Genomic DNA, 23,584 nt, shown 5'->3' on the forward strand with positions numbered 1-23,584 from the left:
AGATTTATTTTATTTATTGGCGTGACGGAAATCTCGCAAAGTAAGAATATCATTGCTCAGCGTGACCACTTTGTTCTGGACAAATACATTTCTTGATTAGAAATTAAATATGTTCCTTATCATGATTACAACAAAACCAGCCTTACAAGCTTTTAAAGCTGTAAAGATCTTATAATTTTAAATTGCCCGCAAATGATCACCCCAACCTCTTCCTGTTAGGCACGTGTGACGTCACTGATGCTCGGTCCAGAACGGGTTGGGTTTCTGGTTTGGGAGTCTTCTGGGTGGCAGCAGGGTGGGAAAAAAAGTAAAGTCTTATACAGTTACCCAGGAAACCGTGCGAAATAAAGCAGCGCCTTACAATTAAAAGCATCAACGCGTTTACTAAGTACGAAACTTTTCAACTTAAACCGTAATAAATATTAAAATCATCAAGTGGAAATAGAAGTTAATCTCAAGATGATCATTGTGCACTTTCACTGTATTCTACAGGCGCATGATAACAGCATACTTACTACGGTGCAAAATATGCATTCACGTTTTTTAAAGCTGTTAGGGAATAGGGATTTTATTTTGAAGGTCTCGGCCAGAAGTCCTATTATTCTAATGCTGTGTGGCGTGACAGTGGCGAGGGAGGTTGATCGCAGAGAAAGTGAGAGAACAGAGAGACAGAGGGAGATGGCTGAAAGGCTGGAGCAGTGGACCAGGTCAGGAGCGAGTCTGGACAGCGGTCTAAGGTGATCTTGATCATCCAGAGGTGTCTGCGCTGTGGAACGAGAGTCCAGACCGCGCAAATCCCCCGTCACGGCGCTCCAGCCCGGCCTGACCGAGGACTGTGTGGCAGACACCGTCTTCGGCTGCCATCCTGGAAACATTTTCACTGTCTAAACATTTCCTAGCTGCAGGATCGCTCAGCTTCACCCGAGTCCTCTCTGGATCACGGACAAGGAACCGTGCTTGGATCCGTCACCGTGAGTGTCCGTGTAGTGGCTGATGCACTGCTGTCACGATTAAATGCTTTTAATGGCGATGCCGTGCATCATAAGGTCAGCTGATCAGGTCCTGGTACTTACTGTCATACTTGTACGGTGACACGATTTGCAAAAACCCAGATTCGCATCCGTGACGGGTGCTGATGTAGATGAAGCCACGCCCTCAGACATGGCATTGTGTATGCCCCACGCTTCAATGAACCCTTGCCTATTTACTGCATAACAATCAGCAGGAGCAGCTATCAGCGTTCATTGCGGGACAGTTGTAATATCTGGGCCTGCAGGACATCCAATAAGCACCTCATGTTTATCCTCGTCAGCACGGGATTGCAGCTTTAATGTGTTGTTTTAATCCCAAACCTGCATGTGGTGCATGTGCGTGTTGTCAGTTCAAATCTGAAGTCATCTTTCATCCACAGAGTATGTGGTGAGGTTTTTAAAAATAGAGAAATTCCCATAAGATGCTGCTGTCACAGTGAGCAGTGTGAGTTCAGCTTTCAGACTGCTGCAATGGGAAAGACGTTCCAAGGTTGCACTGCAGCTACAGTGATGACAGAGACCCGTGCTTGCCCGTGTGTCCCTCCCTTTCTGCACTGACATGTCTCTCTTAAGAGAGGTAACCGGCTATTCATGCAACTGGCTCACACAAACACTCATGCATATTCACAGAGACTTTTAGTGAGGCTCTATTTTTGTTCAGAGCTGCAGCACCGGCTGTTTGATCTGGCGCTCAGGTGAATTTGTTTCATCTGGCTTGTGTGTGTTTTTACCCTGCCTCGACACGCTGATCCCTACAGGATGCAAACTGAAATATACAAGGTCACCGTGAATGAGCACCGGTGTGTTTATTTCAGACAGGGATCCCAATACAGTGTGTGACTGCGAAAGAGGCCGTCTAAGGTGACTGTGAGGTCAGCTGGAATAGGCTGAAGCTAAAAGGTTTGTCCTTTTAATTTAACGTTACTGGATCGATTAGGTAGAACACTCTTTCTTCTCTTCTTCGGTATATTGTCTTTATAAAGAGCTGCACAGGGGACCTCTTATGCTCATTTCCAGCTCCATATTTTATTTTTATGTATTTGGAGTCTGCTGGAGTAGATCTGCATGATTTACAGCTCTTACACAAGGCCTTTGCACCATTTTTCTTCCTGTTGGCTATCCCTCACAAACAGAAGGTTTAAAAGCAGGTGGGTGGAGCTTATGTGATTCAAGCCAGAGCTGGATGCCTGTGATGATTGTACCAGAGATGTCCACTCTCACTGACACCAACTGGAGATGTTAGGAAAAGTGTTAGAAATGGAGAGTTTAGAGGTCTGAAGCCCACTCTTTTGACCCACAGACATTATTTGCACATATCCTGAGCTCATGATTTGAAACTTTGGCCATGTTTCATATGGGTATCCACTACTGTACTGTATATATGACAGGAAATAGAGAAAAGCATAAATGTTCCCCTCCAACCACCGTCTGTTTTTATTTAAGTCTTGCAACTTATGAAACCTGGTGTCTGCAGTGGGTAGGCTGTGGTTTTATGCAGCTTGTTGGCAGGAAGCACTTTGCAGAGTCAGCAGCAGCACTTGTGGTAAAGAGTCTGTAGGGAAAGAGAGACACCCTAATTGAAATGGACTTTGGATCACAGCAGCAGAAAAAGTAAAGGTCTCTGCTTCTCCTCTCTTCTGTCCCCTGCAGGTGTCTGTGTCTGCTGTCTATCGTCTGTCTCGTGTCACCGTTACAACAGTGGAGCTCCAGCTCCATGGCCCCCGTCTCTCTCCGCTAGCGAGAGGTGAGCCAAGCTGGCCTCCCCAGCCCCCTCCTTGTCCCAGGACCCGGAGTCAGAGCCTGAGCCCGACCGGCGGCACAACCACGAGGAGCAGTATGTGAGCGAGGGCGAGTACAACCAGCCCGAGACACGTCCGGAGCCTCCCGACTGCAGGGACGCCGAAACCATCACAGGTGCAGAAGAACTCAGATCATCCAAAAGTCCAAATATAGCAACAGAATTTTCAGTATGCAGCTCACCGTCTGGTGACAGTGTTGAAATTACTATTCTAATAAATCTTTTTTTAATAGTTTTATTATTGCTTTTTCTTCTTCTTCTCCTTCTTAAAAAAAGCAATTTTATATGTGCAATTCCAAACGTAATTTTTCAAAATAAAAGTTACTTTTCCACAATTTGCACATGGATGTAGCCATGCATCAAAGTAAAGTGATACCAGTTGGTGAAACTAGTCTTTTACCGTTCTAAGCTTGCAGTCATAATTAAGTTAAAATGCACAAGTGTTTCTTTTTGTTTTTAAAGTACAGTATTGCTCGTTTTTCAAATTATTTCACATTAAATAGGTTATGTTAAATTCTAGCTCCATAGTTTCATTCATGGACTCTACTAGAGTAGCTTTGCATGACTGACAGATCAAGACAATCCTGTGCTATTGGTGTAGCCCCTCAGCTTCCTTTAAGCCAGCTTTCACCTGATTGGCTGCTCCGCATAAACATTAGCTTTGAACCCGCAGGTGTCCAGGGGCCAGAGCCGTGTGCTGTCTGATGTCTTTATCTGAAACCTTGGCTGTGTTTAAAACAGGTCCTCTTACCAAAAAAAGAGAAAAGAGTTTTGTAAAGAGTTACCTAATTTTATTTTAGCAGAATATTTTTTGTCTCTGATTAAACGTAAACCTGCCTTTCAAATGTTTGATCAGATTTAATGTCGGCCATCACAAACCTGACTCGCTGTGGTCACGCAGGGAACGAGTGGAGAAAAAACCCACCCGTCTCATCCACCCTCATCCCCCCCCCCCCTTCTCTCTCTCTCCCTCTAATGTCCAGATGTCTGTAACAGCACTGACCTGCCGGAGTTTGAGATCATCAGTCTTCTGGAGGAGCAGCTGCCGGTGTACCGCTTGCGGGCTGACACCGTCTACGGCTACGACCATGACGACTGGCTCCACACGCCCCTCGTCGCTCCTGAGGCCAGGCTCGACCTGACCACCGAGCAGATCGAAGAGACACTAAAATACTTCTGTAAGTCTGCGCGATCGCACCAGTACTTTAAACGTTTCACACCGAGACAGACTGAAAGCAAGAAGGAAAAGCTGCCGAAGGCAATGATAACAGAACTCTCTACTTAAAGGTTTCAGGTTATAACTGCAGGATTAAAACTGAAACGTTGTTTATCAATATTAAAATTGCAGAAGCGTTTCAGTCGAAAAGCTTTAGACTACAAATAATTTTAATGACAGCAAAAAGTACAAATTGTAGTCGACATGCACTCAAATGGGGTAGATGTTATAAAGAGGTACTCGGGTGTTCTACTTGCCTTTATGGGTCTTTCCCTTAAAATCATTTGAGAACCCCTCCTACAGTAGATGAACAAGACAGGTTTCAAATAGCTCTTTGATGTCTTTTATGAATCTGTTTGACTTAATGCTCAAAGTTAAGCCATAAAAACATTTGGATACCAAGCCCTTTATTTCCGTTTGGCCCTGAAACATGAATGCATCTTCGTTTATTCTGGATAATTGCTGCGCTCCCTGTATATCATATCCGCACTCTGCTTAATTTGCTGCTTTATGAGTAGGCAGAAGAGGTTTATGGAGTAAGGACAGCGCTGTCTGCAGAGGCTTTCTCACATTAAAGATTAATGTGCAATATTAAACAATATTAACTCTTGCTGTCATCGCATTACATTGTTCTTTGAATCTTTGATGGCATCTGTTTATAAAGTATAACCTGAGCCACCAAGCATCCGCCATAAAATCTGTGCAAAATCAAACATGCGGATCATCAAGATGCAGATGAAGGAGGACGTGCAGCTGGTGGGCGTGACACAAGAAGATGTGATTATCAGTTTGAAGATCAGATACACTTGAGTAGAGTGATCTTCAATAAGATGTTAATGTTAGATTTGGGTTGTTTGTTTTCTATTCTAATCTAGTCTCGTCTGTCTTTGTCCTGTATGGATAAAGCTGGTATTTCAGCTTCTGTCCACATGGTTGTCTCTAATAACCCGGTATGAAAAAGTGGACAAAATGAAAATACGGTGTGTAAAATGTGAATAAAGGCAGAATGCATTGATCTGCAAATCAATGATAAATTTAAGTTAAGTTTAAACATTTAATTTTTTCTGCTATCTGTGTTCTCATGTGGATAAATTATGGGTTTATGAGATTTGGAAATCGCTGCATTATCTTTTTATTCATATTTTTACTTAATACTTTGGGAATTGGGGTTGTATAGTTGGTCAAATCTCTCCTATGGCTTTTGCAAATGAGTTTTTCCTTGACCCACATGGAAAACTTGCACGATGGAAAGATGTGAAGAAGAATTTAGGTCGTCTAATGAAAAGAGGAAGAATCTGACTGGCTTACTGAGATGTTAGATCGTGTCACGTGAAGGATGTTGTCTGAAACACTGTTGAATTTTTTTCTTCATTTATTTTGTGCGTATCTGAGATTGATTGGTAGAGTTATGATTTCTAAGATTGAGTTTTTACAGTTCAGATAGACTCATCCCTGAGCTTTACTCAGATAAAAAATGATTTCAGCTTTGACATCTTAGCATACAGCTAAGTTGTTTAATTGCTGAGGAAGTTTGATTACGGGTTGCCAGTCTATTGTGTTAGCAGCGGTGCTAAAGAATGAGTCAGAAGACAGAGGAAGTGAGGTAATGAAAGAAAGATGAAAATGAGAGAAGTGGGAGTCACTTCTATTGACTCTGTCCTGGATAATGCATCCTCGCCTGTCCAATCATAACACAACTTCCACTTCACCTCCGCAGCTGTGGAACCAAAACGGATGCACACACGCTCGCTCTCATCTCTCCGCCTACCTTGTTCTCGCTCCACCAACACAGGGACGTCCGTGTGGGTGGAGGGTAATATAGTCTGTAAGCCTGTGATACAGTAGCTGAGCAGTGGCATGAGAGAGACAGAAAGCAAATGGATCAGTGTTTTGGACCAGCGGTCGATTGTCATCAAGGCAAGTGGAGGATACGGACAGCAAGAGCAGAGATTAGAAAGGGATGAGTGTGGGCCGGAGGACTGCTCAATGTTAAGATGCGATCAAATGATTGGGATATTAGTTTCTTTTCAGTACTTTGATTTTTGTTGAATGTCGTTGTTCCTCTTTGCTTCCTGACTGTGGTGGATCACAGGCTGCAGTCTCATCATTTCAGAGCTCCAGTAATGCAGAAAAGCTGTATTATTTCTTGCTGATAGTTTTGCTCCGGTGTTTGTTTCTTAGTTAGTTCGCCTCACTAAGATGACGCATGTCTCCTGTCTAATTTCCACGGCTATCTGTTGTACCCCTGTAAACCAGCGCTGATCACTATTTCAGTGCCATCACCTAAATTTGCTTTCAGAAATGGGAAGTTTTTGTGTTGTTTAGCGTACCAACAGGATTACAGAGGCTTACCATAATGGATTCGATAACTTTGTGCAGCACGTTATCGATTCGAGCTCTGAAGTCAATAATTGCTGCCACCCCCGCGGCAGCAGAGCCACCACGCTGTGCGCCATGGAACACGACCCTTTCCCCTTTAACGCCTGCTCGTGCATTTCCAAACAGCGGTGATGGAAGTGTTGCACGCTATACGTGGCACGTCCACTTCCTCTGAGTGTGTAAATACTCTTTGTGTTACATAATGGGGCCGTTTTTGCATGCAGTCACACATGTTTGCGGATCACAACTCAAGTGATGGGATGACCAGAAGGTCATTCAGTGTTTTCATGTTCGGTTGGGTTTTCTTTTTTTGTTTTTTCCACAGTGCTATGTGCAGACAGAGTGGGCCAGATGACGAAAACCTACAATGACATTGATGCTGTCACACGTTTGTTGGAAGAGGTGAGGTATTTTAATTTTGCCAGTTCTTTGAGGGTAAATTGAAGCTTTTCTTTTTTTTTAATCAGACCAAATGATAATGAGATGTTCCTCTCCTCTGTTTGCTTCTCCTACATTGCAACCAATAGAAAGAGAGAGATCTGGAGCTTGCTGCAAAGATTGGCCAGTCGCTCCTTAAGAAGAACCGGACTCTCACAGAGCAGAAGGAGTATTTGGAGGAACAAGTGGGACAAATCACAGAGGAGGTATGCCTCACAGAAATTTAGACCAGGAAAAATTGTTTTGGTGCTACAGGTGTTGAACAGTACCTGTCCTCAGGTTGCCCAGCTGCACCATGAGCTGAACCTCAAGGATGAGCTGCTGCAGTTTTACACCAATGCAGCTGAAGAGATCGAGGATGAATCCAGCAGTTCCCCAACGTTAGTTTCCTTTCTTAATGTCCCTCCTAAAATGTGTGAATACTGTTACCATTTCACAGGTGGAAAAATATAACCTCACTTGTACTGGCTGTAAATTCCATGCTTAAATTTGTGTTCGTCTCCTGAAGGGGTAAAAAAAGCAAAGTGGAAACTGCTTCAGGAGGCTTTGTGAGCGACACGCTCCAAAAGAAACTCAAAGAGCTGGAAGAGGAGAACCTGTCACTCCGCTCAGAGGTATCACACGCAGTATTGAGAGAAACACCGGAGGTGAGTTACCGAAACGGCTCAGAGTATTTTGTGTAATTGTGGACGTCTACTCGCAGGCTAACCATCTAAAGTCAGAGACCGAAACTTATGAAGAAAAGGAGCAGCAGCTTGTGAACGACTGTGTCAAAGAGCTCAGTGAGTTTTGTCTCGCCACCAATTTCTTTTTTGGAGCTTCTGTGTGTGAAATTGCCTGTTTTTCTTTACACAACTCCCTCCAAGAGTTTGCATGCTGTGTAATATTTGAATAAAAACACAATGCAATCACTCTACAGTATATAATATGGCTGCAGCTTCCAGGGCAGAATATTGAAGCCAGAGTGGAAGTGCCTTAAATCTGGATTCTACTGGACGGCAAAAGCTGTGGTAGACTTCCTGTAATATATGTAACTGTCCCAAAAGTCTACAAGAAAATGGCTTTATGACTTGACCTCTTTAAACACTGACTTGGTTTGGATCATGCTGGATAAAAAGTTAAGTCTGTGAAGGTTATCTTTGGTAAGAAACTCCAAGTTCAATAGCTGATCATTTTCACATTTTGTCACATCTTGTCAAGTAGTTAGTAGTAGTTCGAGTTTGTTGTTTCATAGTGAGACTCTTTCTTCTTCATCGCATCTGCGGCTTTGCAATAAAGTAACAGCGAAAATGCATCGTCAGAGCAGTACTTCAGAAATCATTGAGTGATGTCATGGTAGCTACATCCACCTTTTATATTGTCTATGGCAATGATGCAACTCATTTAGAATCATATCTTGTTACAACTTTATCTAATTTTTAATTGGATTTAATCAGCATTTTTGAAGAGCAGACAACAGACTGAAAAATATATAGTGAAAAAAAAAAATTTTTGTGGAAGGGTGGAGTGCCCACTCCGGGTCAGGGACAAGTTCCTGCCCCAAGTGGAGGAGTTTAAGTATCTCGGGGTCTTGTTCACGAGTGACGGGAGAAGGGAGCGGGAGATCGACAGACGGATTGGTGCGGCGGCCACAGTGATGCGGACGCTGTACCGGTCTGTTGTGGTGAAGAGAGAGCTGAGTGTAAAAGCGAAACTCTCAATTTACCGGTCGATCTACGTCCGTACCCTCACCTATGGTCACGAGCTGTGGGTAGTGACCGAAAGAACGAGATCGTGAATACAAGCGGTGGAAATGGGCTTCCTCCGAAGGGTGGCTGGACTCTCCCTTAGAGATAGGGTGAGAGGTTCAGCCATCTGGGAGGGGCTCAGAGTAGAGCCGCTGCTCCTCCACATCGAAAGGAGCCAGTTGAGGTGATTCGGGCATCTGACAAGGATTCCTCCTGGGTGAGGTTTTCCGGGAGGCCCCGGGATAGACCCGGGACACGCTGGAGAGATTATATCTCTTGGCTGGCCTGGGAACACCTTGGTGTTCCCCCAGACAAGCTGGAGGAGGTGGCTGGGTAGAGGGAGGTCTGGGCTTCTTTGCTTGGGCTGCTGCCTCTGCGACCCGGCCCCGGATAAGCGGAAGAAAATGGATGGATGGATGGATGGATGGATGCCGCTCCCTGAGCCTGGCTGGAGTTTTTTCCTGTTAAAAGGGAGTTTTTTGTTTCCACTGTCAGAGTGGTCGCTCACAGATGTATGACAGTTTGTTTATAACAAAATAAAAATGCCCTCCATAACTCGAAAATTGGAGAAAATAACTTCAAATTTCAAGTAATGGATGGGAGTTTTATTTTTTCAGTGGTGGAATCAAGCTTCTATGCACGGGGGATCAGTTGATTGTTGGTTGGTTGTCTCTCTAACACTGTCGTGCAATGTAAAGCACCTTGAGCTGACCGTTGTTGTGAATGTATATAAATTGTGCTGCATGCCCCTGTTTTTGAAGTTAGCAGTAGCAAAGTCAAAATTACTGTTTTTTTTAAACCTTAAAAATTATTCTTTTTAAAGTTTTTATTTCAGTGTTTCATTGCACTTTAAATATAAATTTGAAGTGTTCTGATTTCATTTATATTTTATGTGCAGTGCAGAAAAATGTTTTTTCTCAACACATTTTGATCTCATTTTTCTCTGTGCTCTTTTTGAACTCCCTGTCAAACTTTAAGGGTTGTCCAGTCTTCAGATTTCTGCTATAGCAGAGGAACTGGCCCGTAAGACTGAAGACGCATCACGACAGCAAGAAGAGATCACACACCTCCTCTCTCAGATAGTAGATCTGCAAAAGAAAGCCAAATCTGTGAGTATATAAGCACACAAGTATATACTTTGACTGGTTATATTTTTACTGGTCTTGTCCTGTTTAGCTGTTTGCTCAGTCAAAGCTGCATTTGTGTGTCTAGTATGCAGTGGAAAATGAGGAGCTCTCTCAACACCTGCTGGCAGCTAAAGATGCCCAAAGGCAGCTCACAGCAGAGGTAACTTCTCTTTGCTTTCCAAGCTTGTCCCCAATCACAGTTTGTTCCCTAAATACTGTGAATGTGAGTTTAATTGCTGTGTTTACGATACAACAGCTCCAGGAGTTAGAAGAGAAGTACTCAGAGTGCATTGAGATGTTGCATGAAGCTCAGGAGGAGCTGAAGAACCTGAGAAACAGAAACTACCCTGCAGGAACCCCACGCCGATATCACCCGCTGGGACTGTACCCGATGGTGAGTTACTGTAAAAGTGTGTGTGCCTCTCTTTGCTTGTAGGCATTGTCTTCCCCTCTTAAAAGTTTATATGTTGCAGGACTCTCTGGCAGCTGAGATTGAGGGAACGATGAGGAAGGAGCTGAGTCTTGATGACCCAGAGTGTGAAGAACAGAAGTAGGTATTCATGGATGCATACTAGATGCCAATTCCCAAACATGGGAACAGGTTTGGGAATTGTTTGATCAAAAGAGTAATGGACAGACAGTAGAAATAGATAGCCAAAATAAATATACTACGGTGAAAAGTAAATGCATAAGTAATTGTCAAAAAAAGTGATAAACTAGCCAGCATAGCTCACTAAAAGTCTTTTCAAAACTTTTTCTAAAAGTATACATAAGCAGTAGCGGTTTTTGATACAGGTGACACGGGCAGTTGCCCGGGGCGGCATCATGGTGGGGGGCGTACTCATGCTGCCCCGACATCAGCCAGCGCATATCGGGAATGGCATAGGCACTGATTGGTTTTCTATCGCCCATTTGCTGGGAGTAAGGGCGCCCTCCGTTTGCGAGGTGCGGCTGCTGCTTGCGGCACAGGAAGGTGAAGGCGGGGCGGCGGTGGATTCTCTGGCTGGCTGGAGCGGCATCTAATAACCAACTTGCAAAATAAAACAAAATAAAAACAAAACAACAAACCCGAAAACACCAGACATTATGATACAGACTTATAATGTGCACTGATGTTTTCTCAAAATTCTATAAAGTGAGCGCGAGAGCCCTCAGTGCGCCTGCTCGCTGATGAAGTCAAAGTAAACTTTATTGTCATCTCCGCTACATATAGTCCAGTATATAGAGAGACGAGATGACGAGGCTCCAGTTACAGCAGTGCAAGTAAACAAACAATATATATAAGAAGAGTAAGAAAATAAATATACACTTTAGGACCAGGGGTAAAGAGATCAATAACAATTTAAAATTTATAATTTACAGTTTGATGATTTAAAGTCTCACACACAACCCCTCGAAGGGGGGGGGGGGGGGGGGCTGCTTCCAAATAGAGCACATTTCATTCGTAATATTGTAAATCCAAGCCCATTATCTATTCATGATTTGAATGCTGGGTTGTGCAAAATACAGAGGAAGTGTTCGCCCGGGGCACCAAACAGGCTACGACCGCCACTGTACATAAGCATAGTATCTAGTCAAAGTTATGAATACAGTGTGTATGAAAGGAATGTAACCACTGTGACCTCACCTATTGAGTTTGGACTTTTGGAAATGTTTAGATTTAGCATTAGCATTGTAGCCACTGTCATGTTCTTTTTTAGAAGCCTGAAGTTACCATGTCTGGATGAACAGGTGGCGTATTAAATTATCAGCTAATGCTAGCAGACTTTTATTTATCAAGCTGTATAGCTAAAATACACAGACACTGTTAATTTGTGCTAAATACCAGATCTGATACAGTTGGAGAGGATTAGCTAAACTGCTAAATATCATTCTAGCTAAAATTGCTAGCTATAATAGTTAAATTGTTAAAAAAAAATAGTAACAAAACCTAATGAATACACTTATAATAAGGTAGTAGCTTAAAATAGGAAAAGACTGGTTAAAATGTAAAGTGTAATGAAATGAAGTGTAACTGATGAATGGTAATCATACAGAAATTCCTTATTAAATCGCTAATAATGGACACTACTGTCTACTACGCTGTCATGAAGTTCTGTGAAAAACTAAGCACACCATGTTAAAAGGCTAAGTTGCAGCCAGGTGCTTATAATCAAATGCACTTGATTAACTGATCATCAGCAAGTGTGGGTACCTCTCTTTTCCTGGCAGTTTCCTGGTCTGTAGCATTCGGGTATGTGTTAACATAGTACTACAATCTTCCTAGTTGTGGGCGTCCAAAAAAAATCACCCAAAGTTCAAACCATGCAATGCTTAAGAAACTGCACAAAAATCCAGAAAGCTACTTCTTCGACTCCACTGCTTTCTGGAAACTTCTGGTCATAATTCACAGCCATCTGTCTGACAGCTAAATCTTAGCATTAGTGTCAATGATCCCAAGCACAACAACAACTGTTCAAAAGCATGAAAAAGAAAAGAATCAAGGTTTTGTAACGATCCAGTCAATGTCCAGACCTCAACTCTAGTGAGTTATGTTGCAAGACCTTAAGAGACCTGTGCACAAATGGATGCCTGGAAACCTCAATAAACTGAAGCAACAATGTGAGAGATGGCTTAAGTCATAGAGAAAACAATCGCTTCAGGTTATTACTGATGGTTCTATAAGCTACATGGAGTATTAGTTTTTCACAGAACTCCATAGTGTCACAAGAAAACTTTCTTTTTCACACGGCTATGGTGGATGGTGTTCTTCACTCTGATTGTTAGTCGCTTTAAACACTCGACTTAAAGTTGGGATTTGTTTAATGTTAAGAGTTCAAATAAATGCAACCTTGGTGAAGCGTTCTTGAGTCCATCTTTGGGAGTAACTTAGGTAAAAAGGTTTGTGAACCACTGTTGAAGAGCATCAGTATAATACTCCTATGGAAGAAGGGAAGAAGCGTTATACCATGGCTGCCGTTTACTCGCCTCCAGCTGTCGGACACTGATTTAGCACTGAGAAGTTACCCCGGATAAAATTAGCCAGCTTTAGCCAGCACAACATTTGTCACGCAGCTGCGCGTTTTCACCGGTTTCTGTTCTTTTCTGCAGGGTCCATCGGAAACGTGTATTTGAGACGGTCAAAAATGTTAACCAGACAGTTCGTCAGCGTTCTCTGACTCCAACCAACTCCAACATCCCGGGTTCTAACCAGTCCCTGTCAGCTCGAACGTCACCCCAATCAAGTGGTCTCTCCACACCCCACTCCAGCATATTTGGAGGTGACCTTAGTGGAGAAAATGTAGCCCTTGATAACCGAACGCAGAGCATCCTAATGGAGACAGCATCCAATCAGGACAGGTAAGACCGAGATAAGCTGCTGTCATCTGCATGAATCAAACTCAGTTTTCTCAAGAATGATTTTATTTTAAAACATTTGATTGATTTTTGTTTTAACCCTGCTCTGTCAACAGAACAGAGGGCCAGGAGAAGAAGGCAAGTGGGGCAGAGGATTTGCGGCTTGCTCTGCGTCGCCTGTCTTTGCGCCGACAAAACAATTTAAGTGAAAGGCGCTTCTTTGAAGAGGAGCGAGAGCGACGGCGGGGAGGACACCCTGGACTCCACGATGCCCTGGGCCAGGAGAGTCTCTTAACCCCATCCGAAAGCATCATGTCCCTTGGAAACCTCCACCTCTGGGCCTCGCGAGGGCCCTACCTCCCCGACAAGCTTCAGATCGTCAAACCACTCGAAGGTGAGGTAGAAAGGGAGCACGGAGCGAACGGCAAGGCAGGGAGAAACCTGGAAGGAGAGAGGCACCGAGGGGCCGGGGCAAAAAAAGGGAGCAGGCAGAGCTGGGGAACAGAGGGGGAGAGGAGGCAAGATGGCAGTCAAGGGGAAAGGGAGAGAGTGTGGGGATGGACGAGGAAGACTGGAGCTGGAATAGAGAGGGAGAGGGGAAGGAGGTGGGCTAGAGACCGAGCCGGCAGCAAGAAGATGAGGAGTGCGCAAGAGTGGACAGAGAGGCCCCTGTCTCTGATGCTCTTCAACTCTTTCTGGTCTCTGATGCATCATCACAAGTCTGGCAGCTTTGCATCTCCACACAGCTATTACAAAGAAACCCAGCCCAGAGGGTGGCTTTGAGCACTCATGCACTACACGGAGGAAGTAAGACGGAGTCTATCCAAATCACAGACTGCTGCTCATGAACTGATCGGGGGCTAAAAGGGGAAACAGGCAGACCTTAGGTCTATACAGTGTGATAGAGTCACAGTAGTATTCAGTCAGCATGTACAATTTAGGAGCTGGTGTCTTAGATTTAACCTTAAAGAAGATTATGCTCTTTTCCAGATCAGTGCCAAATATTTATTACTGGCCTCTGTGCTAGATTAGTTTTATATGATTCACAGTTCAAACTAACCTTACTTTACTGAACCTTGGTACCGTTGTCAGAAACGGACTGTTGTGGCTTCCTGCCTGTTCTTTTTAAGGCGCGTGTATTCTGATTGGTTGTCCCTCGCAAACAGAAGGTTTAAAACTACTGACAAACAGTGTTGCCAACTTAGCGACTTTTTTTCTAAAAAGCAACCCGTGCCAAAGCGCTCATAGGCGGCGGATCGTCCTCACGCAGAAGTCACCCCCAGCTGCTGTCAGAACAGGACATGTTCACCCAGTGGCGGTCCTAGCCTGTTTGGTGCCCTGGGCGAATACTCCCTCTGGCGCCCCCCCCCCCCCCCCACCCCCCACCCACACACACACACACACACACACACACACACACATTGACATAAAAATGTTCAATTTAATTCAATTCAATTTTATTTATATAGCACCAAATCACAACAAATGTCGCCTCAAGGCACTTCATAGATACAGAGAAAAACCCAACAATCATATGACCCCCTATGAGCAAGCACTTTGGCGACAGTGGGAAGGAAAAACTCCCTTTTAACAGGAAGAAACCTCCGGCAGAACCAGGCTCAGGGAGGGGCGGACATCTGCTGCGACCGGTTGGGGTGAGAGAAGGAAGAAGTTGTCGGAACAATACTGAATTTCACCAGAGAAACACACACACATATGAAGAGAGAGAGAGTATGCATTGTATGCAAACGGCTACCAAACAGCCATCATAATTTGTCATACAATGAGAACAGGATAAATCAACAATTGACAATGACTAATTAATATTAAAATCTGTAACATAATGAATTGTTTGGAGTTTAGTCTGTTACTACTACTATTTCTTCTTGGAGCAACTGTAACCCACATAATTTCCTTAGGGATTAATAAAGTATTCTGATTCTGATTGTTTCAGGATACATGACCTGCCATTATCCAATAACACATCTGCTTACCTGTATCATTTGCTCGTTTCTCCTCCTCTTCTTTTCTATTTTTTCTAAACTGAGGACCTGATGGCTTTGAGCTTTCTTGTCCATCTTCCATTGGTTTTAATTTTGCACTCCAGTATGAACACCCATCTTCTTATATATATTGTTTGTTTACTTGCACTGCTGTAACTGGAGCCTCGTCGTCTCATCTCTCTGGACTGTATGTAGCGGAGATGACAATAAAGTTTACTTTGACTTCAGCAGCGAGCAGGCGCACGAGGGCTCTCGCGCTCACTTTATAGAATTTCGAAAAAACATCAGTGCACATTATAAGTCTGTATCATAATGTCTGGTGTTTTCGTGTTTGTTTTATTTTGCGAGTTGGGTGTTAGATGCTGCTCCAGCCAGCCAGAGAATCCCCCGCCGCCCCGGCTGCAAGCAGCAGGCGCACCTCGCAAACGGAGGGCGCTCTTACTCCCAGCAAATGGGCGATAGAAAACCGATCGGTGCCTATGCCATTCCCGATATGCGCTGGCATGATGTCGGAGCAGCATGAGTACGAGTATTTATTTATTTTTTTTCCGATGCCCGTGATGCCGCCCCCCACCACGATGCCGCCCCGGCAAACCGCCCGTGTCGCCCGTATCAAAAACCGCTACTGTGTTCACCCCTACGCCTCCAAACTGCAAATGAATCGCGCATGAGCGAAGCCGCTGCTCCCGCCCTGACTATAACAGTCAGTTCTTTTTTTACTCTTACTTTTTGTGGATCACAAGGTTTAAAACTACTTTAAAAACACACACACACAAACAAACACAAAAAGTAACTCCGCCAGACTGCCTATTTCGGGTCACTTTTGCCGGTACCAAGCCTGGATAAAGGAGGAGAGTTGGAATTGTGACATAATAAAAAAAACAATAATTGCTAAAAGAAATTTAATTTGTAGTTCTAAATATATCCTAAATGCATTTAGGCTGTTTTTTACTGACTTTATGTCTCTTCTACAATGTTATTTCTCTCTCCTACAACATAGTTTGCAAATACATAAGCATCACCAATTATGCTAATTAAGTGATGACGTCATTTAGCGACTTTTAGGACAACCAATAGCGATTTACCTTACTGAGGAGTTGGCAACACTGCTGCCAAAGTTGACAAAATTAGGGAAACCTGCTCTTGCTGGCCATTAAGAGAAGTCTGAATCGCGAGCTTCAGGGATTTGCACATACTCTGAGGTCTTTATATGAAACTTTGTTTATTATGAGCGTCCAGCACTGTAATGTAATACTCTGTATGCAATAGAAAATAATGCAAAGTAGAATAGAACCACTCAAAGCAGGTTCCTTTGGCCTGTGCTGCCCTCTGCTGGTAATATTTTATACTTTATTTAAACTGAATCTATCCCCTTCACCTTGCAAACACCCAGATGGCATGCAGAAGCCCTGCTGTTGTGGATTTGTTTATATGTATTCTTATATATTTATACACATTGTTCTGTCCATATTCATTCATAAATTTTTTAAGCTTTTTCATTTTTTCACTGCTCACTCTGTCACCTCTTTGCTGTCTCTGTTTATTTTCTGTCATTAATCCATGTGGCTGTCTTAATAAAAAGATTCTCATTCTGCTTTGCTCCTCCATTTCATTTCCTTTTCATATCATTCCTCTGATATTCATAGCTTTTTGATATTCACCTTTCTCTGCCATCCTCTTCACTTATAGTATTAGCTTCATCTTCACTTTTTTATTGGACGGATGAGCTCTTTAGAGAAAAGGATCTAAAATACTTTTTGTTCTTAATTGCATGAATTACTGGCTGACACTCTGAGATATGTGTGTGCACAATATCTGTTTTGTTGCTGTTACTGCTAGTTACTTCTCAGTTACATATAATTCTTAAAACCTGTTAACATAGGAATGCCTTTTAAAATGCTAACAAGTATTTTCAGGAGATTTAAGGTAGAAAACATCTGCTGAAGGTAAAGCAGCCAGTTGAAAAAGTTTCATATTCCCCTAAATGTTTTTTTGTCTGTGTGTTTGGAGATGGTGCAGGTGGAGTTAAGTACATTAAGTTAAATCCACTTCTCTCCACCAGGATCTGCCACTCTGCACCACTGGCAGCAGTTAGCCCAGCCTCACCTGGGTGTGATCTTGGACGCCAGGCCAGGAGTTGTGTCAAAGGGCTACAGACCTCTAGAACTAGAGCTGGAGCAGGTCTGTGTGTGAGGTTTCTCTGCGTGTATCTGTTGTGTTCACGCTAAACCATCTCCGTTGATTACATGTACCACTGTATTGGTTTAAACTTAGGCCCATCCTCTGGTAACGAGAATCAAACCTTATCACCTGTAAAGCACTCCTCTCCCTTCCCTGCATGGCTCTTTGTTTGTGTTAAGGCGTACCCATGGGGCGGCTTTGAGGAGGATGAGCCAGGAGAGCAATACTTCCAAAATCTTCCCACCTCCTCAGCTTCTGCCTCACCGGCAGTGGCCCCCACCTCCAGTACAAATGACGCCAACCTCGTACAGCCTTCAGTCACCCTGGCCCCACCTTCTCCGCCCTCACCATCACCATCACCACACCTCAGCAACACCGATGCTCTGGGTGAGGACATATAGTAAATTTTCATTGACTCTAAATACATTATACCGCCAAAAGTATAATTAAGAATGGATTTCACTCAAGCTCATATGCGTGTGAAGGTGAGCAAACACTTCTGGCAGTATAGTGCATAAATACTTCCACATTGTCGAACATGTACAAAAGGCTAAAAAGTGCTGACTGACAGTGACGGGCTGTGTGTGTTTGACTTCCAGCTGCATACTACCCAGGTAAATGCATGGCTCACACCAGCTCCACTTACACCTTTACAACCTGCCGGATCCTCCATCCAACTGATGAGCAGACGCGGGTTACGCCAAGGTGAGTGGCATCATTAAGTGTCTGTGATCAGAGTCGACTCTTTGTTATTATTCGAGCCACTGAAAGTCACACATAGTGTTCGTTCAGGCAGGCGATGAGAATAACAGTTCTCAATATGGGCACACTCTTTAAGCTCCTTTAGCCTGCCTATACCTGCATGCTGCTTTGTAACCCACCTCCTCCCCAGCATAACCTTTTAATGCTACTCTACTCAGAGCCGGGGGCTTATTGCTGCTTCCCAGAGCCATGGACATCGTTGCACATGGAAATATATTTTTTCTTTTTAGAGTGACCCTGACTAAATTTACCTATAACTGACTCCTGCAGAATTGAGCTTTTCTGCTAAAAATGGTCTTATAACGACGCTTAAAATGAAACTCTGGCTCTGAGTTTTCTTTGTATTATTGTAGGGTATTTACCTTACAATAAAAAAAAAATTTGAGTAATTCATTTTTATAAAAATTAGTAAATGTTTTTCTTTGAGAAGCGCGCCCTTTTAGAAAGTTAAAACTGCACTTAATGCCATTTCACACACTGTAGTGACATGAAAAATTAAGTGGGAAAAAACGAATGCAGTTCTTAAAAAAAGTCATTTAAATACACCGTTCAGATACATCATGTTTCTAGAAGCTGAGTGTGCTAAATGTGCACTCATTCTGAATTTGATTGGATCTCACAGGACGGGTCTAGGAAGGAACACTTAGTCAGTTTTCTGATAGACAGTGGGAAGGTGCTGAATTATACATGCAGCTGCTTATATTTCGAACACCCGCTGTAGTTCTGGTTTTAATGATGAGACCATCTGAAAGTGTGATTTATATATTTTTTATTTTTTTGTTAACCTAGATGAAATCTTCTCATTCCCTCCAGTTTAAACCCAGTGCCTGCATCGTCCTCCTGTGTGATGACCAGCACTCTGCTGGGTACTCCTGCTGCTACTCCCTGCACGTCCCGCAGGCTCAGTCTCAGGCCCTCTGAATCCTCAACTAACCTCAGGCAAGAAACTGCATATTCTGACATTTTCCTTTTTATTTAAAAGACAAAGTAAAATCAAAAGATTGTTTTAGCTAATTTCATATTTTATATAATGTCATATTTAATTGAGTGCATATAAAAAGTAAGTTTGCATTCAACTGCATGAGATCACAGACTTGTGGTATTGTAAGCATTAATGCCTTCCCTCTCTGTCAGGCTGAGTGCTTCCTTTGGTTGACAGGTGTAGTTCCTTGGTTATAGCTGGCTGTTTATTTGGATAAATAATCAGCAGAAAAACTATATGCATTTGAGTTTGGTGTGAACTGTTCCTTTAAGAAAGGACATTATGTGTGTATATTGTCTCATGTCTGTGCAGAGATGCTACACGCACCACCAGCACCTCCCTGGGGTTGGTACGTCTTCTCCAGGAGAGAGGAATCTCAGCAGCTGTGTATCACCAGAGCCAGGGCCTGGAGCAGGGTCAGGGCAGCGGAGGAGTCCTATTAAGCACCTCCATTGCCCCCAACCGAACACCTAATCCCGATCCTATGCGGCCCTCGACCCCTCCAAACTCTCCCACAAGACAGGGAGCTTCAGCTGTGCCAAGCTCCGCTGGCTTTGACTTCAAGAGTCCTTCTTATGAGAACTTCCTGGCTTCCAAACCAGCCCGTTCCATCCTGAAGGAGGTGACAGGGGGGATGAGAGGCAGGCAGCGAGGGAGGGACTGTGAAAGCCAAACAGACGTTAGCGTGGCCGTCCACAATCTGAACCTGGTAGACAAGGTGAAGCGGCTGGGTGTGGCTGGAGCCCCCGGAAGCAGAGCGATGAGCCCTGGTCCCATGCTAGGGCCTCTGGGTGGACTGCGTAGATCTGGCTCCCCTTTTGGACCTGATGGAATGAGGAGGAACCGGAGTTATCCAGGCATGGTTGGAGCCAGCATGGTCATGAAAGCCCCAGGGCCCCAAGAGTAGTCTGGGTAGCTGCTGGCCAACAGGGTAGATGAGTAGGAGCCCAGCAGGGCCAAGGACTGGCTGTTGATCAGTCACCTGGAGCCCATAAAAATATTCACACTGTACAACAGCAACATGGCACTACTGACCTATTTCTAATCACAGCTACAGTTTTACACAAACACTACACCTCTGTAGTGCTTTACAGTGGTGATTCACGCTTGAACGAAGAGAAAAATAACTTAAAGGGTTAGTTCATCCACACTACACAGCAACATCTTCTATACTGTCTGTGCTGTACTTTTGCTTTTGTGTGCCCAGATTTTGAGATATTGCTAAAATGACCGGACAGATTGGAGGCTCTTCTGTGTAAGCACTGAACAGTGACATTTAAAGACTTTCAGTTATTAAATTAAATTAAACGGTGATGACGAAGCTTACATTCTTTCTAGCTTTAACAGGTCTGAATTAAAATTTTCGCCAGAATTCCTGCCGAACTGAAAACAAGTGCTCCCACGTCACCTGCATTCATCTTCATTTTTATAAAAATTAGTAAGTGTTTTTCTTCGAGAAGCGAACTCTTTTAATACGCCGTAATGATGTAAAAATTAAGGGGAAAAGGCTAATGCAGTTTTAGGGGGGGAAAAGTCATTTAATTATGCCGTTCAGGTACGTCATGCTTCTAAAAGCCAAGAGTGCTAAATGTGAATTTGATTGGATCTCACAGGACGGGTCTAGGAAGGAACACTTAGTCAGTTTTCTGATAGACAGTGGGAAGGTGCTGAATAATACATGCAGCTGCTTATATTTCGAACACCTGCTGTAGTTCTGGTTTTAATGATGAGACTAACTAAAATTGATGGAGAGGCTCACCTTCTCTCCAGCTGCAACAGGTCTGAGTTTCAATTTTTGCCAGAATTCCTGCAAAACTGAAAACAAACACGCCCACCTCAGCTTTATTTTGACTTTAACTCTTAAGACGGTAACTAGTTTCTTCCATGTCAATGAGCAACAAATGCTTCTTATTAATCTAAAGTGGAAAACTGACAATATGTCTGCACCGAAATAAAAACGCATTTACTTAAAGTTTTCTTAATCAGAAGCTAATAATATACATAAATATTTTGTCATTTTCTAATGCCCACGGATTGATCAGGAAAGAATTGATAGCATTTACATGCCATTAAGGGAGGAACCCTTAATGGTAGCTGTTCCCACCCTGTGGTGACATAAAGAATTGATGCAAGCAGCAGAAATGGGTCTCACTTAGAAATAAGGGGAGGAGCTTAGTTATTCAGGCGGGACTTGGAGGACTACTACTCCACATCAAAAGGAGGCAGTTGAGGGGGTTCAGGCATCTGAATAGGATCACCTGATGACAAGTCCTACCCGGAGGAGGCAGAGGATGTATGGATGGATGCACAAGCACCCTCTATGAAATGCTTTTGAGCATCTGGAAGTCTTTCCTTGTCATTTTTAGCATGTTGAGTTTTGCATGTAAGTCAAAGCACTCTTTATAGAGCTGCTGTAATCTTTGCTCACTCTCTAGTATTCAGATATCTAAAATTCTGGACACACAAAGCCAGTTTTATGTAACTTAATTTTACATAATTGGGTGAACTGACCCGTTAAAACAGAATACACTGAAAGTGAGCTACTGAAATATCACTCGGATTCCTGCTTTGGAGACTGACTCTGCTGGCTAGATGTAGTACTCCCACTCTTGCCTTTTCGGAAACACGTCCACAGAATCCCACGCACATCCAGACTCACACAGGTGCACTCTGCTAAATCTTCCATGCACTGGCTGGCTATTTGTAGTCGCTGTAGCACTGAAACATGCCTTTCTACTTCAATACTAGCAGATAAAAATTTCATAAGTGGTTTTAAAAAAAGTACACCGAATTCATAAAATATGTCATCCTCTGTCTCTCTCTCCTTTCTTTTGAAGGGATTAAGTGAGAGTCTAACAAGTCACTTTCACTAAATCATCAAATAGATTTCACGCCAGTGTTAAAGGTACTTCAGTTTCATTTTCTAAATGGCCGTTAGACAGTAAAGCTGATGGTACTTCCACTGAACTGGAGAGATCAATACACTGAGGGATTGCTTTATCGTGGTTGGAAGCTTTCAGCTATTTTTCCCTTATTGTTTTATGGTTTTATCAGAGAGTGAAGCAATACAGTGCCTCAGCCTTTTGTGTTTGTGATTTTTCCCTTGTCATGCCGGTCCGAAGGCGCTCACACAACCATAGATTGCACTTGTGTTTATTTATTTTTAAAAATCTTAATTTTAAGATATCTTTTTTGTAAAAAATAGCATTGTCTTACACACTGTATATATATATATACTGTTCACAGTCACTATAATGTCATGTGTAGATGAACCATTATGTGTAGTGCTTTAACCAAGAACCACACATCGCTGTAAGTATCTGGGTGAGCATGTAATCAGGGTTTTTCCAAATAAAAAGTCATCAAACAATAATTTATTAATAGGATTTCTTTTCCCTTTCTGTGTGATGGAGTTTTAAAACATGACTCAGAATTGAAGCGGGGTAATAACGACGTAAAGAAAAGCCACACACGCAGGAAATGATTACTTGGCCTCCTCCAGCAGATGGTGCTCACAAATAACTCGACACGCGACGGCGAGGATGTGTATTGCGTTCATCTGTCTGTCTGCAGTCATCATCCATTACCCATTCACCATCTGGATCTCGTGGAGGGGATATGACGAAGGCTGCTTATTAAACTTAGGCTGGCCACAGGTGAATGAGAGGTGAGCAATAACCAAAAAATGTCACAGTGGCAGGCGGCGAGTCTAATTAGAAAAAATAAACTGGTTTCAAATGCCAGTGACGTCGCTCATGTCAGATATTTGTCATCTTACAGAAGCATTTTGATAATCTTATTTCATAACCTTATTTTTGTTGGATGTAATGACACAGCCCCAACAGATGAGCTTTGGTACCTGTCATATACCAGACGAGCTCATTTTAGGTGATAGTGGACAGGATGTCTGGAAGCATCATTTTTATTCAATAACTGACACCCAGACTACTCTCACAGGATTTAGTGTTTATTAAAGGCTTGGGGTATTTGTTTGTTTTTTAAAATTTACCATACAACGTTGTTTCTCTGTAATGTCTTCGCTTAGCCCCTGGATTGCAGACTGCTTGGTGGTCTTTATAAATGCTGGGCTATGATTGGTTGTTAACCGGTTCATGTGCTGACATTCAAGCCCCTCGCAGTAATTCCTCTTGAAAGTGAAACACCTAAATAAAAAGATTTTTTTCCTGTGCATGTGTTTCCTTTTTCCCACTCAAATGTGGAAGAATGAGTGTCTGGACCTGATTTGTGCAGATGAGTGGGGGAAAAGCACCTAAAACAAACAAGATGATATTCTCGAGGAATGGGATTAGTAGCTTTTCCTGATTGCAAAGATGTGCACTACAGTGAGTGAAAAGATTACTTATTGATGGGAAACATCCCTCTGAACTTTTGATTCAGTAGAATCACACAATTGCTGCAGATTTGTCTGCTGCACATCCGTGATGGGAATCACCTCTTCCACCACATCCTAAATGTGTCTCCTTAGGTACTTGCCTGAGATTTGGTGACCATAGAAACCATTTAAGTGCAGTAAACTTCCGGTCATGTTGAAGAAAACAGTCTGAGATGATTTGAGGTTTTGAGTCATGGAGCTGTATCCTGCT

The 23,584-nt window shown here is 43.1% G+C and overlaps 1 protein-coding gene across 1 annotated transcript; it reads left to right on the forward strand.

The window, feature by feature from the left end:
- Window positions 1–2,782: 2,782 nt before the first annotated feature.
- On the forward strand, window positions 2,783–22,353 carry trak1b (trafficking protein, kinesin binding 1b). The gene is made up of 18 exons (XM_087835147.1): window positions 2,783–2,945; window positions 3,813–4,007; window positions 6,750–6,826; window positions 6,952–7,068; window positions 7,142–7,242; window positions 7,371–7,476; window positions 7,566–7,644; window positions 9,568–9,698; window positions 9,802–9,876; window positions 9,973–10,110; window positions 10,190–10,266; window positions 12,807–13,055; window positions 13,169–13,446; window positions 17,118–17,236; window positions 17,416–17,623; window positions 17,836–17,941; window positions 18,812–18,937; window positions 19,293–22,353. The coding sequence occupies exons 3-18, from the start codon at window positions 6,776–6,778 to the stop codon at window positions 19,885–19,887; spliced, it is 2,556 nt and encodes an 851-aa protein (XP_087691273.1). The 5' UTR covers window positions 2,783–2,945; window positions 3,813–4,007; window positions 6,750–6,775; the 3' UTR covers window positions 19,888–22,353.
- The last annotated feature ends 1,231 nt before the right edge of the window (window positions 22,354–23,584 follow it).

Source organism: Neolamprologus brichardi, chromosome 22 (assembly GCF_056152115.1).
Source record: "Neolamprologus brichardi isolate AB-2024 chromosome 22, ASM5615211v1, whole genome shotgun sequence".
NCBI classification, from domain to species: domain Eukaryota; kingdom Metazoa; phylum Chordata; class Actinopteri; order Cichliformes; family Cichlidae; genus Neolamprologus; species Neolamprologus brichardi.

Excerpts from the sequence above, each read along its gene's own strand:
- trak1b (XM_087835147.1), top strand. The coding sequence starts at position 6,776 with ATGACGAAAACCTACAATGACATTGATGCTGTCACACGTTTGTTGGAA. Across the intron at positions 10,267-12,806 it reads CCAGAGTGTGAAGAACAGAA|GGTCCATCGGAAACGTGTAT; the intron begins GTAGGTATTCAT and ends TCTTTTCTGCAG. Across the intron at positions 17,942-18,811 it reads CAGACGCGGGTTACGCCAAG|TTTAAACCCAGTGCCTGCAT; the intron begins GTGAGTGGCATC and ends CATTCCCTCCAG.